This window comes from Peromyscus californicus, unplaced genomic scaffold, assembly GCF_007827085.1.
Source record: "Peromyscus californicus insignis strain IS unplaced genomic scaffold, ASM782708v3 Scaffold_13__1_contigs__length_99412109, whole genome shotgun sequence".
Taxonomy (NCBI): Eukaryota; Metazoa; Chordata; class Mammalia; order Rodentia; family Cricetidae; genus Peromyscus; species Peromyscus californicus.
This window is the reverse complement of record NW_026294424.1, coordinates 4,267,212-4,282,264: the sequence shown is the minus strand read 5'-3', so window position 1 is coordinate 4,282,264 and position 15,053 is coordinate 4,267,212. Positions and strand designations below refer to the sequence as shown.

Here is a 15,053-nt window from a genome sequence, read left to right as displayed (position 1 = left end):
CAAAGGCGAGCGTGGGCCCGCCACAGCTGGCTGATCGGGGGCTCCAAGCCTGACGCCGGGTCTGTCCATCTGCCAGCACCTCCGCTGGATGGGCGGAGGTGGGGGGCACCCTCCTCTCGCCTCACTGGTGGGCTGGGACCCGCGGTCCCCTCATGGCGCTGAGCGGGGGGTGTGGTCGCGCCATTGTTCCAAACCTCCGCCTCTGTTTCAGGACCAATGGCCCTGATCTTGCCTCTGCTCCTGCTGGCCTGGACCACGGGCCGATGCGTTTGGGTGTTTATGGATCTGGGGTGTGTGTGTTGGGTGGGGGGGAGGTAGCCAACTGACCCTTTCAGAGGCCAAGCTGAGGCAGCCTTGTGAATTAATTCCCTAACACGTATTTGATGGAGTGAGCCTGACAGTTGACAGGCGCTTGATTGATTTCCATCCTTTTCTCTGAGTTTTCTAACGCTCTGGATCTCCCTGCCTCAGCCTTCCGAATGCTGAGCTTACAGGCTTGAGCCATCCAGGGCCTGCAGTGTTTTCTGCGTATATATTTGGGGGTTGGCACTATAGTAATAGGAGTCCCAGCAGCCTGCCCTTTTGGATCTGTCCCTAGCCACCCCACCTTCTTCAGAGCAAGCCACTGACTTTGCCCCATTGCATCTCCTCAGGAGTCCTGATGGGGTGAGTGGTGGTACTGATGAAACAGTGCCAGTGTAGGGGGCAGGTGTGACTGGTACCTGGGGTTCCTCACAGAAAGGAGCTTCCGGGCGCTGATACCCTGGACTGATGACGTGGTGGATACTAGCAAACCTGCCAAATGGTTCTCATGGCACTGATGACAAGGAGTCTGCTCTGCCCTCCCATTTTATAGCTCTAACAACTGAGGCTGGAGATCCTCCAGAAAGCCAAACTCAGAACCTTGGGTAGCCATGGCATAAGGCCTGATGGACCCAAGTTAGGGTTTCCTGAGTTCAGTCATTACTACCCCAGCCTTTATGGGGCTATAAGCTCCATGAACTCATGATGCTCAAAGGATAATGCTCAGCATCCTGGCGTTAAGTATGTGGCCAAGAGGATTGGGGACTGGCTGTGTAGCACTGTCACCCCGAGAGTCTCACTCAGAAGCCTGGAGACTTAAGAAGAGTTTCCTCCTCCACTGATCTGACCCTCCTAACTGCCTTCTAGATCTCAGAAATGTCCTCCCAGGATCCTCCACCAGGCTGTTCCCTGCTGCCTACCCCAACTGAGTCCTTTCTCTTTTGCTTCAATTGCAGCTTCATGGAGGCTGAGGAGATGCATTGGCCTGTCCCCATGAAAGCCATTGGTGCCCAGAATCTGCTGACCATGCCTGGTGGTGTGACCAAGGCTGGCTACCTGCATAAGAAGGGTGGCACCCAGCTGCAACTGCTCAAATGTGAGTCTCTGAATCATGGGACTCTCCAAGGGAGGACATAATCCTGCTTCTCCTGCTTTAATGGGTCTTCTGGGATTTCTTTCCCTTTTCTGGCAGCTGGCACACCGAGTGAACCTGATGTCAGTTTCCTTAGCCTGGACCTTGTCAGGACATCCAACATAGTATAGCTAGGCAAAGAGATAGGATGAGCATTTGGTATACAGTTCTGACCATGAGAGCTTCAGTCTGCAGCCAAGGCCTGAAGGACCTCAGGGGGACCTGATAGATCCGGCCCCTCAATGCTGGTCTTGCCTTGTGTGTGTTGTGGGTGAATTGATTGGTCATGTGGCACAGAATGAACCCATGTGCTAGATCAGGGGCCAGCTGAACGAGTGCCAGGAGGCTGAAAGCGAAGAGTACTACAGCCTTGCCCAGCTCTGATCAGCCGTGGACACTCCATGTTTTTGCCCCTGCAGTGCCCTGTGCTGGGGACTCCCTGCCCCTCTGTTGCCTAGCTGAGATGCTCTAGGCTGCAACACTGGACTCTGTGCACATCAATTATACTATGTATGGACAGCCTCCAAGGAAGAGCCATAACTAAGCTTACCCCAGGCCTTGGTGGGCGCTGTTCTGGACGGGAACAGTAGAGCTAGAGCCCAGCTCCATACCTGGCTCTCATCAACCAGCTCTGGGTGCCTTAGCCCTGCTCTCCTTGCCCTGCCAGTTCCTTGCCTGCCCCAACAGCCCTATTGCTCTAAGCAAGGCTGCCGTGGCCTTCTTAGGCCTCTGGTCCAGGCTCCACCCTTTCTTACTGTCCCTTGAGACCTCAATCGACCCCTTTTCTTTGTGTGGCCAGGCCTTCCCCAGAGTGGTGTCCCAAGACTGGCCAGTGGGCCAGTGAACTTGTCTGTATTTGACCCCACAGAAAACCCTAGGGAGGGGCAGCACACCAGCCCAGCTTCCTGCTCTACCCCTCTGCTGTCTCAGAGGTCTGGTCGAAAGTTGTCTAGGGCCTCTGGGGAGAGCCCCAGAGTGGAGCTGACTGGTGGCTCTGTGGCTCACCCCTGCTGCTGCATTGTCCCCAGGGCCCCTACGCTTCGTGATCATCCACAAGCGCTGCATCTACTACTTCAAGAGTAGCACATCTGCCTCTCCGCAGGGTGCCTTCTCCCTGAGTGGCTACAACCGGTGAGTGTCCATCCCGTCTGCTGACCAACCCCCCGTGACGATTGTTTCCCTCTCATCCTACACCACAGGGCCCATCCCTAGCTTTCCCGAGAAGGCTTTCATCTGCTTGTGGGATGTCACCTCATATTCTGGCCTTTGCTGAGGGCAGGGGGTGGGATAATATGTGTAGGGTGAAGCTTTTATTAGGGCAACTAGACTAATGGGCAGGTATACCCTGAGCTAATGCCCACATGTTGACCTGCTGGTCATCCTGAGTTTATCCTGTGGCCTTGGGGGCTGTAGGGAGCCAGGTCCTATGCCCTGTAGCATTAGTTTGAGCCTTTCACCACCCCATAAAGGGCCCAGTCCCTTCTGCTTATTCTAAAGTTGCTCTGGGCTCCTGCTTCCCCTGACTATAGCCTTGATGAGCTAGGCTTGCCGAAGTAGCCAGGCCAGGTCCCTGGTCCAGTCCTAGGCACTAGCTAATCAAAGCTCTCTCCCTAGTCACTATGCCCAGACCGGTGGCCCTCCTGCTGTGCCAGCCAAGCCATGAACTCAGCCCATTGACAGATGTAACTGGGCCCCAAGGATTGTCCAGCCCATTTGGTAGGCTGAGCCTGAGAGGCCCTGGCCAGGACCTGTGATAGGCCAGGCGGGTACCCTGCCCAAGTGCTCAGCCAGCAGGACTCCCCCATGTAGACAGATGTCTGAGAAAGCCCTGCATCTGAGAGCAGGCCACAGAGCAGAGAGGCAGTCCAGGGGCTGCATGGGACAGAGCTGGGGAGTAGTATCTGTATGAAATGACACTGATGAGCAATGAGAGTGATGGGACCATCTCTGAGCTCTGCACACTGCTCCCCTGGGAAATCCTCACAGACCCAGCACCTTCCTGTGCTCGCTCGTACTCTGCTGCTCCCCTGAAACATCTAGATATTCTACCGAGAGCATGAGCAGGCAGAGACTGTCCAGATTTGCCCGTATTCTCCAGGGCATGATGCTGAGTGCCGAAATCAATTCAGAGGTGAGGTTGATGAGCCCATTTCTTGAGATTGGACAATCTGGTGACTTTTGGCAATGTGCCCTCAGAGTGATGCGGGCAGCGGAGGAGACAACATCCAACAACGTCTTCCCATTCAAGATCATTCACATCAGCAAGAAGCATCGCACGTGGTTCTTCTCAGCCTCCTCTGAGGATGAGCGCAAGGTGACCGAGTGTAGCAGGGCCTCAGGAGCCTGAAGTGGCACACCGATCACCAGGATCTGGCCTCCCATCACCTCTAGGCTAGGACCCAGAGGGGAAAGGCTTGGTTGGTGTATGGGTAGCCAGGTGGATTAGGCCCACAGCCTGGTGCCTGTACACACCATGAGAATGTGCCAGCAGGGGAGAGCCCCAGAAGGGCTGAGGGGCAGCTTGCAGCCCCAGGAGGGTGATTTCATCTCTGAGCCACACAGTCTAGGCCGGACCTAGCTAGGTTTCTCTCCCTGGACCTTGGTGGTTATTGCACGGGAGCTAGACAGTGGTGGGCAGAGGGTGAAGTGGGACCCCATTCTGGGCAGCATCATTCTTACTGTGGCTGCTCCTGACCCACAGAGCTGGATGGCCTTGCTACGCAAGGAAATCGGCCACTTCCATGAGAAGAAGGAGCTACCTCTAGAAACCAGGTACGCCAAGGGATGTGATGGGTGGGCGATAGGCCCTAGGGCTTCTTGGCTTCTAGGACTCCCTTCCAGTCCCTGGGGGCTTGGCCTATAACCACTTCCATAAAGGCTTTTGTGGAGGTGCCAGGCAAGCTTCATGTGTGTGGAAGTACATGCTGCTGACATTGTGTGCATGGTGTGCATGCACCGTCTCTGTTCTTGTCAGTCTCCAGCTGTCTGTCCCACTCTGTTGTACTTACTTGTAACTCCTGTTTGGGGGCTCATACGTGCCTTTTTCCCTCCCCTATTGTGGAGGCCCAGCATTTCCAGCTCAGAGCTTTGGATTCCCAATTCCCTGTGTCCACTTTGTCCCTTGGGAGTTCAGTCAGTCCTGGTCTCTGCATCCTCACCTGTGAGATGGTCTAGCAAACAACAGGGACTTTCTAGGGGACATACACCAGTCCTATCATAGTCAGTGAAACTGTGATCCAGAGAGGGTTGGGCAACCCCAAGGCTGCCCTGAGGTTCTGGACTGAATCCAGAGCTCCTGGCCATCGGTCTAGCCTGGCATCTTGTAACATCTCAGCCCAGGGTTGACTGAGCCTCCTTGGACAGGAGGTAGACATGTGGACCCAGCTCTGAGGCATCTAGCCAGTCAGGGTTGCACAAACCACGGTGAGGCAGGAAGGTGGCACCCATAGGTGATCCCAAGCCTCCAGTCCCTATGTCTGTCCTTGAGCCACATGTATATATACGTCCAAATGTCTTTCTATATGACATTTGTGTTCTTTTGTCTATATGAGGTGTGTGAGGGGTTGTCCTTGTATCTGTGTGTGTTCATATCTGTGTGTGCCCATGCGTCCCCAAGTGGATGTCAACATCTGAGGTGTCTGTTGGGGGTGTGTGTGTGCACAGGTCACTCACTACATGTGAGTTCAAGGAGACCACTAGTCTAGTGCTCATTACCTGTTCCCTGCTCTGGGTTTCAGTGACTCTAGCTCAGACACGGACAGCTTTTATGGTGCAGTTGAACGACCTATAGATATCAGCCTCTCTCCATACCCCACAGACAACGAAGGTAAGACCATCTCTGCACCATGTATCCACTTGACTGCTGACAGTGAACCCACTTGGGCTGCCTAGAAGGAGAGAAATGCATGGTTTAGCTTTGCTCCCTGCCCTGTCCCCTGGCAGAGTGATGTGGCTTCTCTGCCTCTGACCTCCAGCAGTGTGAGTTCAGGTTTCAAATGCTACCTCCTCCTCGTCCTCAACCCCATGCCTCCTGAGTGCCCTGTTCTCATGGGTGGAGCACTGTGCCAAAGCACAGTGGGCCATGCCATCTTGTTCTGCATGCAACGGACCTGGGCTATATTGTGTCTCATCTTCCATTCACTACGTGTAGACTATGAACATGAAGATGAGGATGACTCGTACTTGGAACCTGACTCCCCGGGGCCCATGAAGCTTGAGGGTAGGTAGGGTAGCTGGGTCTGGGGGTCTCTGGTGGGTCGAGACTGGGGACTGGAACTAAGAACGGAGCCTCTCTTACACTGGTGGGTCTTTCTGTTTGGTTGGTTTTTGAGACAGGGTCTCTCTGTAGCCCTGGCTGTCCTGAATCTCTCCTGACCAGACTGACTTCACACTCAGAGATCTGCCTGTCTCTGCCTCCTGAGAACGGAATTAAAGTCTTATACCACCATGCCTAGAAGGCTGTGGGTCTTGCTCTGGGTGGTTTCTGTTTCCTTTCCGTGATCCAGGTGTTCAGATGTTCAGGGATGATTGGCTTTGCCTGTCCGCTCCTGCCACTGCCCTGGTTAATTGTGTGGATGGAGGGTCAGGTGAAGCTGTGGGTGGTCCTGGAGGCTGAGACTGAAAATAAAGGGACATCGAGAAGGGGGGTGGTCCGAGGCAGGTCCATTACCATGGCAACAAGTTCCCTGTGGACCATAGCTATAGAGCAGGCTGACTACTGTGGCCTCCGTGTCCACCGCACCACCTGAAACAGTCCTGGGGCAGATGAGTGTACAGACAGTCATATGTGTGAGTGACAGGGAAGGCCAGGGCTGGGTAGGAAGGGCGCGTCCCTGTCCTGCCCTCTGACCTTTACCTCTTTATTCCTTGTACTTTCCACGCTTCCTCCTCTCAGAACACCCCAGCCTTGTCCTGTCCATCATTATGTCTTGGGAGTGAGGGTCCACCTTCTATTCCCATCCTCCAGTGCCTTGACCTTTGCTTCCCCATGCTCTCCTTTCACCTTCCTCCTGCTGGTTGTAGGCACTGGACCTTACTCCCTTCCCTGGGGTCCACTCTAGTGACACCCTTCAGGTACTAGACCATGCCTTTTATTTCCTATTCCCACACCTCCTTGCCTCAGGCCTCAACTTGACCACCAAAGAGTGGGAGAGTGAAGAGTCTCTGCCTTGAGTGTAGATAGACACATGCAGAGTCCCTGCAGCCTCCACTGAACACTCCGACACTCTCCCTCCTCCTCTCTAGACCCCCCTGCTCATCACTGGCCTCATGCCCCCACATGCCTGGCGCTCTGTCCTTCTTGCTCTTCTGTGTCCTGTGTTTACCTCTTTTTTTTTTTTTTTTTTTTTTTTTGGTTTTTCGAGACAGGGTTTCTCTGTGTAGCTTTGCACCTGTCCTGGAACTCACTTGGTAGCCCAGGCTGGCCTCGAACTCACAGAGATCCGCCTGGCTCTGCCTCCCGAGTGCTGGGATTAAAGGCGTGCGCCACCACCGCCCAGCTCTGTGTTTACCTCTTGAGGGTCACCCCTCCACTCCTCCTTGTGACTGAGTGATACCTGGGCCTCAGGCCTCGTTCCTATCATTCCCACTGATCCTGGGCCTGCTCTCCTGATGGCCCGTATGACATCTGGGCTAGATGTCACACAGTGCCTTTAGCTTGTTATAAACACAGGCTTTCAACTTCATGCTAGTGGTTCTGACCCTTCCTGCTCACCTCTTCGTTCAGAATTCACCCTTCCCCCTTGCTCAGGTGAAGGCCTGAGAATCCCCATTCTGCTCACTTTACCCTGTGGGAACCTTGATAGCTCTGTATGTGACATCGAGGCTGTAGGAACTCTGTCTGGATTGCCTTCAGGGGGATGGATGGAAAGGGCCAGGTAGCACTGGTGGTCTGGACCCAGGGAAAGCTGGGTGGAGGGCTAGATATTGGCTATTAGGTGGGGCAAGGATGGAACCATGAAGGATGCAATCTGAATCATCTGCTGCTGGCCGCCTGAAGGTAGGGCCATGAGGGGTGCATTCCTGGTTGGCGCCTGCCGCCTGTTGCTAGTACAGGGTTGTGGTGGTCCAGCCTCTATGTGATGCCAACTTGCTTTGTGTGTGTGTGTGTGTGTTTGTGTATGTTCTGCAGATTCCCTGACACATCCACCAGCCTACCCACCACCCCCTGTGCCCGTACCTCGGAAGCCAGCCTTCTCTGACTTGCCCCGTGCCCACTCCTTCACCTCCAAAAGCCCAAGCCCCTTACTTCCACCCCCACCCCCTAAGCGAAGCCTTCCGGATGCTGGCCCTGCCCTTGAGGATGCTAAGAAGGACCCGTTGGGCTTGCGGCGAATAGAGCCTGGCCTCAGGGTGCCTGCTACCCCTCGGAGGATGAGTGACCCTCCACTGGGCAATGCACCCACCATGCCCAGCCTCCGGAAACCTTGCTTCCGAGACAGTGTGAACCCCAGCCCGGAACCCTGGACCCCTGGCCATGGGACTAGCTCTGTCTCCAGCTCTGCCGCCATGGCCGTGGCCACCTCAAGGAACTGTGACAAACTCAAGTCCTTCCACCTGTCTTCCCGAGGGCCGCCCACGTCTGAGCCCCCACCTGTGCCTGCCAATAAGCCCAAGTTCCTGAAGATAACTGAAGAAGCCTCCCCGAGGGAGGCAGCCAAGCCTGGACTCTTTGTGCCCCCTGTGGCCCCCAGGCCTCCCGTGCAGAAGATGCCCATCCCTGAGGCTACAGTTCGGCCTGTGGTGCTGCCTAGACCGGAAAAGACACCTCTCCCCAACCTCCAGTGAGTCTGGCTAGGGTAGTGCCTCTGCCTGCCAGCCAGTAGGTTCCCTTAACCCAGTCTATTCTCTATCCAGTACCCCTTACATTCTGAGGGGAAGCATCAGGAACAGGAGGGAAGGTTTTCCTCACCACCCCAGTCTCCCCTACTCCTGGCTGATCCAGGGGTACAGGTGAAGTCCACCCTTGCCCATCGTGATGTGGGTTTATGTCTCAGGCCATGTATGACTTCCGTTAATTCTCCCCAAAGGCCTGAAGATTAGGCTCAAGAGGACCACCTGCTGCTGCCTATGCAGTGGACTGGACTGTTACCATAGGTGTCTCTTGGGGTCAGATTGCACTGTTCTGCCTCTTTCCATCTCTTCACCCCCTCATAGCTTTGAGAGAACTGTGACTTTGCCAGAGTCCCAAAGACAATCAATAGTAGTTCCTGGGCCCTGGCAGTGCCCAGTGCACTTGTCCACTATATGAGAACACCTGAGCTCAGGTGCTCACCTGTATTAATGGCAGTCCTGATTTCCAAGTTGGGCTTTCAGACCTGTGGTAACTCCTGCCTCCTTTGGACAGTGAGCACGAGTCTCCGAGCTCTGCTGTCCTGAGCAGTTACAGCCACAGGGCCAGAGAAGGCTGGCACCAAGATGTTGATGCTAAGTGGGAACATGTGTGGAGGGGAGGAAGGAGTGACCTGTCTGTGTCTGAGGGTGATCATATTCTTGTCTTCCTCCTTATTGCTCCAGGCGATCCCCCCCTGACGGACAGAGTTTCAGGAGTTTCTCCTTTGAAAAGGCCCGACAGCCCTCACAGGCTGACCCTGGCGAGGAGGACTCAGATGAGGACTATGAGAAGGCAAGACGGAGTGGAGGGTCCAGGTCCCACCCAGTCAGCAAGTGGGCAGACATGGGAGAGCTATAGGCCAGGGGCCCTCGCTGGCTATCCTGAACAAGGGCTCCATAACTCTAGATTTGAGGGAGGTGATACCATGCAGAGTACTGTATCCTGATGCAGGAGGCAGCCATTTGGGGGAGCAGTGATATCTGGAGGGTTCACTCACGCTTTGAAAGTGACCCCTGTTGACCTCTTTCAGGTGCCGCTGCCTAACTCTGTGTTTGTCAACACCACAGAATCCTGTGAGGTAGAAAGGTTAGTGCGCGCACGGTGCTTCTTGTCCTTGCTGTGACAGTGTGAGGTCCCTTGTCCCCCTTACTCACTTTGGTGTTGGGCAAGCCCAAGCTCAAGCATGTGGCCCGAGAGAGGAAATGTGATAGCAGTGGGTCTGAATGGGTTGTTGTTGTTGTTATTTTCATAAGCCCCTCTGCTTAAATCCTCTATTACAACCTGAAACAAGAGTGGGCCGAAAGCCGCGTAGTAGAGGGGGGCTGGAAGGTACTTAGGAAAGCTGGCTGTCTAGGAGGTCCACCCACCAACACGGCTGTTTTACTTTAGGTTGTTCAAAGCTACGAATCCCCGTGGAGAGCCTCAGGATGGGCTGTATTGCATTCGGAACTCCTCCACCAAGTCAGGGAAGGTAGGCTGCTGCTGCAGGGCAGCTCTGCCACCAGAGCCCGCTCTCTTCTTAGTTGGCACCTCAACGGAATTCTTTCTTTGGGGTCCTTGCCCAGCAGCACCCTCTCTCTGTTCCCAAAATGATTTCTACAAATTGGGGGTGACTATGGTCGCCTTCCAATGGGGCCGTAGAGCGTGGATGAGGACGGGGTTTGTGCAGAGGAATAGCGAGGCCATGTGGGGTAGTAGAACTAGCAAGAGGTTGAGTGTCCAAGTGTTAACATGATACCTCATCCACTTCACTCATGTAAGAGATGGTTCCAGCTACTTAGGTCTCACCAGGGGCTCTGTAAGGGCAGAGGGACCCCCAGGGGGAGGGGCTGTCTGTGCAGGTGACTGCCGCTGGTCTATGACTCACAAGGGCTACAGCATCTGTTCTTTGAGTTGTTGCTATCCTCTTAGGCTTTGGCCAGTCCTTGCAGCCTCCTCTAAGCCTTCTGCTCCATATCTCCTTCCCTGTAGGTCTTGGTCGTGTGGGATGAGTCCTCGAACAAAGTGAGGAATTATCGCATCTTTGAGAAGGTGAGGGACTGGGCCCCGCTCTGAGGGTGGGGTGGGGACACTGGCCTCCAGGCTTAGCAAAAGCCAAGCGAGTCCCCCTTACAGGATGCGGCAGTGGGGAACGGGACTGGTACCTGCATAACATCAGCCCTGCCCTGTCCTTTGCCCTCTGTCTCCTCTGCATGGCCTCAGCCTCCCTCCTCTCCTAACCTTGCTTTAACCTTAGCTTACTCTAGAATGTTAGGCAGCTCTCCTTGGCCCTTGGTTTTATTCACAGACCGTGTCCTGAGAGCAGGTTTCACCTTGGACCCTTGGGGTTAATGCAAGAATACTAATGCTTGGGAACACAGTCGTGTTGTGAGCAGACAGGGAGGGGAGGGATGTGGACAGCTGGGAGCAAGCCTGGCTGGCTATCTGTGCCATTGTTACTGCTGACCTTCCCCTTTGAGAAAATGGGGGAAGGTGTAGGGGGTGGAGGAGGGGGGTATAGGCTTGAGGCACTGGGCTAGTCAGGCCCTGCTAGGCCTGATATCTTCTGCCCTTCTGCAGGATTCTAAGTTCTACCTGGAAGGTGAGGTTCTGTTTACAAGTGTGGGCAGCATGGTGGAGCACTACCACACTCATGTGCTGCCCAGCCACCAAAGCCTGTTGCTGCGGCACCCGTACGGCTACACTGGGCCCAGGTGATGTCCGTTCTACACAGCTGTTGGGTGGAAGCAGCCACGGGGCCACAGCCCTGCCACACAGATGGAGACCGGCTTGCATGGAAAGATGAGCAGGAATGGGCTTGACACCAGAACCTCATCAACAAGACTCCCAGCCTCAGTGAACAGGCTGGGTCCCAGGCTGGAGCAGGCCAAACTCCTAGAGGACTGGCTGGCTGATGTGGCCCATCCAGCCCCTCCATGTCCCACCTCTCAAGAATCCAGGGCCGACGACACAAAATCCGGTCCCCATAGCATACCCACCCTGTAGTGGGGGCTGGGACCAAGCAAGGCTAGGGTAGTTGGATAGGGCCGAAGGCTGGTCCTAGGACCTATAGAAATGCTAAGACACAGGCTCAAGGAGGGACCATCGCCTCTTAATAAATCAGAGATGACTTGTCTCAATGGCCAGGGTTTGATTGGCACTGAGGGAACAGCAGGCTGTACTGAACATCACCGATGTCGGGGTAAAGAGCTACTGACAGCAGCCCTGATGGGTGGTCTTCAGTCTTCTAGGGCACAAGCTGCTGAGTGAACTAACTGACTGGGGGACATAGCTCAATAATAGATCAGGATCCATCTGGAACAGTGTTGGCTGCAAACTTCAAAGTCCCAGTTAGCAGTTACTGAGTGCCTCCTATGTGACTGGCCTGGTGCTGGAGCTGGTTGTTGGCTGTGAGCAGCCCCTAGTCCGGCTTGGCAGAGCTTAGTCTAGAGCAGGTCAGTGAGTAGGAGGTGCTGGTGATGGTGCAGTGTTCTGAGAAGCTGTGCATGAAGGAGCCAGGAGCTTGGAATCCAGTGGGAGGGTCTGGGAAGACTTCTTACAGGAAGTGCTCGCTAGAGCAAAGTGGGGAGAGTGGGGTCTGGATGGGCCAAGGATGGCTGGGGATAGTCTCATCCAGATGCCCAAGTAGTTTGGGTGGTCCCAATTGGTCCCCTCATGAAATTCTGCCAGGCTACACCCTTGGTACAGCCATCTAGATTGGACTTTTTTGTGAAAATAAATGCATGTGGAGGTCAGGGCTGGCAAAGACCTTGGCATCATCTGGCCTTCACTGTACTTTATGTTGGAGAAGAAGAGTTTAATCTTTATTTTATTATTTTATGTGTATGAGTGTTTTGCCTACATGTATGTGTGTATTGTGTGTGTGCCTGGTTCCCCTGGGGGAATCAGAAGAGGATGTCAGATCTGGAACTAGAGTTATGAATGGTTGTGAGTTGCTACATGGATACTGAGAATTGAACCTGGGTCCTCTGGAAGAGCAGCCAGAGCTCCTTACTGCTGAGCCATCTCACTAGCCCTAGTGGAGAAGATTTTTGCATAGAACCCAGATCAAGGACTGTACTTGTGCCCAGAGGCCAGGGACTGCTGTCTAATGAGAAAGACTTTTGTTTGGAACCCCAAACTCCTGCTTTATTTTGGAGGTGCGTAGTTGACTAAGTGAGTCAAATTCGTGGAAGTAGGAGGCTTTGGCCCCAGAGCATCATGGGTGCAGTGAATGGCAGATACTGGATTCCAGTGGCCATCTGCTTCCAGGAACCAGAGTCCATCCATCTTGACAGATGTTTCCTTTCAGCCTGCCAGGGGAGAAGGATCAGGATGCCATGGTCAAATTTAGGTCACATGGAACAATCCTACAGGACCAGCCATTTTCTCCCTGCCTTCTGTCCTAAACTCAATCAGGAGCTGGGGCCATGTACACTGTAACTACAGCATCCATTTCTGTAAAATGTAAAACAGAACTGGATGAGAATAGGTTTTGATCCTGTGTCTAGGAATCTGCTGAGTGTGCACTGCAGCACAGTGCACTGTTTTGGGGACCAGCTCAATGGCTAACATGCCTTTCAAGCCCCAGGCTAGAGGATTTGGGGGTTCTTTGGCCCAGAGACATGTGATGGATCCTTTAGGCTGACTAAACAGTTGAGGTCTGTGGACATCCAAGGCCCACCTAGGGGTTTCGTACAGCTTTGTCTTATCTCTTGGGACTCTGGACCAGCTGGTGCAGCTGACCACCTCTTTGAACTGCCCCAAGTCCAGGGCCTCATTTGCAAGATTGTGTGCAGAGGCTGATGGGAGTCCTGGCCATGGTCCTACAGCGTGAAAGAGGAATTCATAATGTGGTGGTTACCATATATTGAACACTTCCAGCACTTGTGATGCTGAGCCGGAAAAGTAGACCCACTTTTAAGTGAGAGAACTGGGGCTCAGAGAAGCCTGAGTTCAAGCCCCAGCTTCGCTTCTCACTATCATGTGGATCAGTCACTGCTTTAGTGCTCTATGTCAAAACCATGACTCCTCATGGCTCCCTGACACTCCTCTTAGGCACCACTAATTATGGGAGTCTGGTCAGCTCTATTTACCCCCAGAGCTCTGAAGGTGCCCTCACCCACCCCAGGAGCCATAGCTCTGGGGGAAGAAATTGCTTTGCCTTCTGGTTCCCAGTGTGTGAGGCAGGGTTTGGGTGTGAGCAACAGGAGCTTCAGGTCCAGCCCTAAGGACAAATTTACACCACCCTTCCTTCCTTCCTTTCCTTTTTTTGGGGGGCGGGTTGTTCGTCTGTTTTTTTGAGACAGAGTTTCTTGGTATAGCCTTGGCTATCCTGGAACTAGCTCTGTAGACCAGGCTACACAGAGAGATCCACTTGCCTCTGCGTCTTGAGTGCTGGGATTAAAGGCAGGTACCACCACTGCCAGACCTTCTTTCTACTGAGAAAGAAAATGAAACCCAGGGCAGGTTCCCTGACTTGCCTGCTGTCATGATGTATTCAGAGATGGCTTCTGTTTGGGGCTTGAGGGAAGGAGGCATCATGGGAAGCAACCCTGAGTCAAGAGCTGGGGAGGAACACAGTTGTATGTTTCCTGTGTTTGATCTGAGAGTGTGGAGAGCCTTTCTGCCCTCTGGATTTCTCTCTCTCTCTCTCTCTCTCTCTCTCTCTCTCTCTCTCTCTCTCTCTCTCTCTCTCTCTCTCTCTCTCTCTTTTAGATTTTTGTCTAAAAGGATTTTCATTTACTGTTCATTGGTAAAAGGGTTTTCATTTACTGTTTACACTGATGGAACCCAGGTTCTTGCTGATGTTAGGCAAATATTCTACCACTGAGCTACATACAGCCCCAGCCCCATAGCTAGAAACTTATACAAGTACCAGTTGCTCCCACTCTGGACCATGTTGCTGTGAGTATCCCCTGTTGATGGAACCAAGATGCGGCTTCATTCCCAGTACAGATAGCCAGTTCAACCTAATGGGGAAGGGGCTTTTGAGAGTGATGGAAGCCCTGGAGGGGAATGACCTCGACAGTGCCAGGGCCTACAGAGCAGATCTAGAATGTGAACTAAATCCACATGTCTGGAGAAGGGGAAGGAGAGCATCACAGATCTGATCCTCACTGGACCCCTTGCACATATCCAACAAGCATCTACCTGCATCTTCTGTTCCCTCCACCTGGATAAGATGCCTGGCTATGGAGTCCTTGAGGAAACCTTTCCTTGGAGACAGGGTAGTGGCCCCTAGAAGTACCACAACACCACACTATGAAAGTATATGTGTGTGGTGGTTCCCTCAAGGTACTTTCCTGTCTCTCCCTGGAGGAGACTGGAGAGGTAGAGCAGACCTCTGACTCATCTATCCTTCTGCACATCCTTTGTGAGTGCCAAAGGAACCTTCACAGGCGTTCAGCTTCCTGACGGCTGCCCCTGCACTGCCTGAGCGCTATATCCCTCCCATGCCCTGAGCTGCTCTGAGCTGAGGCAACTCCTTTCCTTCTTCATTTCCTGCGAAATAAAACACACAGAAATGTAAATAAATTATAAATGTGCAGTGTGGCAAATTTCGAAGGGTGTCTCTACAGTGTCTAAGGACCAGTATCGAACACCCATGGGCCCTCCTTGTCACGGCCCTTCCCTCCTCAGCCCTGGCTCTGGTGAATCTCATGTTCTTGTTTTTCTGAAGAATCTTCACCACCCAGTTATTCACTCATCCCAGTATTTTCCTGTTTTTGTGTTTTGTAGCAACAGAATCATACAGATGCAGTCTTTGGCATCCAACTCCTTTGGCTCATCATCAGATTTATTCAT

The 15,053-nt window shown here is 53.5% G+C and overlaps 1 protein-coding gene across 5 annotated transcripts in view; it reads left to right on the top strand.

Moving 5' to 3' along the window:
- Positions 1-13,914, top strand: part of Sh3bp2 (SH3 domain binding protein 2) — a 39,659-nt gene extending 25,745 nt beyond the window's left edge. For 3 of the 5 annotated variants that reach the window (XM_052736181.1, XM_052736182.1, XM_052736177.1), the window contains exons 2-13: positions 1,260-1,399; positions 2,464-2,566; positions 3,632-3,749; positions 4,137-4,207; positions 5,173-5,261; positions 5,586-5,654; positions 7,566-8,217; positions 8,951-9,059; positions 9,298-9,353; positions 9,657-9,738; positions 10,239-10,298; positions 10,827-13,913. In XM_052736181.1, the coding sequence (XP_052592141.1) occupies positions 1,264-1,399; positions 2,464-2,566; positions 3,632-3,749; positions 4,137-4,207; positions 5,173-5,261; positions 5,586-5,654; positions 7,566-8,217; positions 8,951-9,059; positions 9,298-9,353; positions 9,657-9,738; positions 10,239-10,298; positions 10,827-10,964 (1,683 nt within the window). In that variant the 5' untranslated portion in view covers positions 1,260-1,263 and the 3' untranslated portion in view covers positions 10,965-13,913. Of the gene's footprint in view, positions 1-1,259; positions 1,400-2,463; positions 2,567-3,631; positions 3,750-4,136; positions 4,208-5,172; positions 5,262-5,585; positions 5,655-7,565; positions 8,218-8,950; positions 9,060-9,297; positions 9,354-9,656; positions 9,739-10,238; positions 10,299-10,826 lie in introns of all 5 variants that reach the window. The other 2 variants (XM_052736178.1, XM_052736179.1) reach the window with 2 other exon arrangements.
- The last annotated feature ends 1,139 nt before the right edge of the window (positions 13,915-15,053 follow it).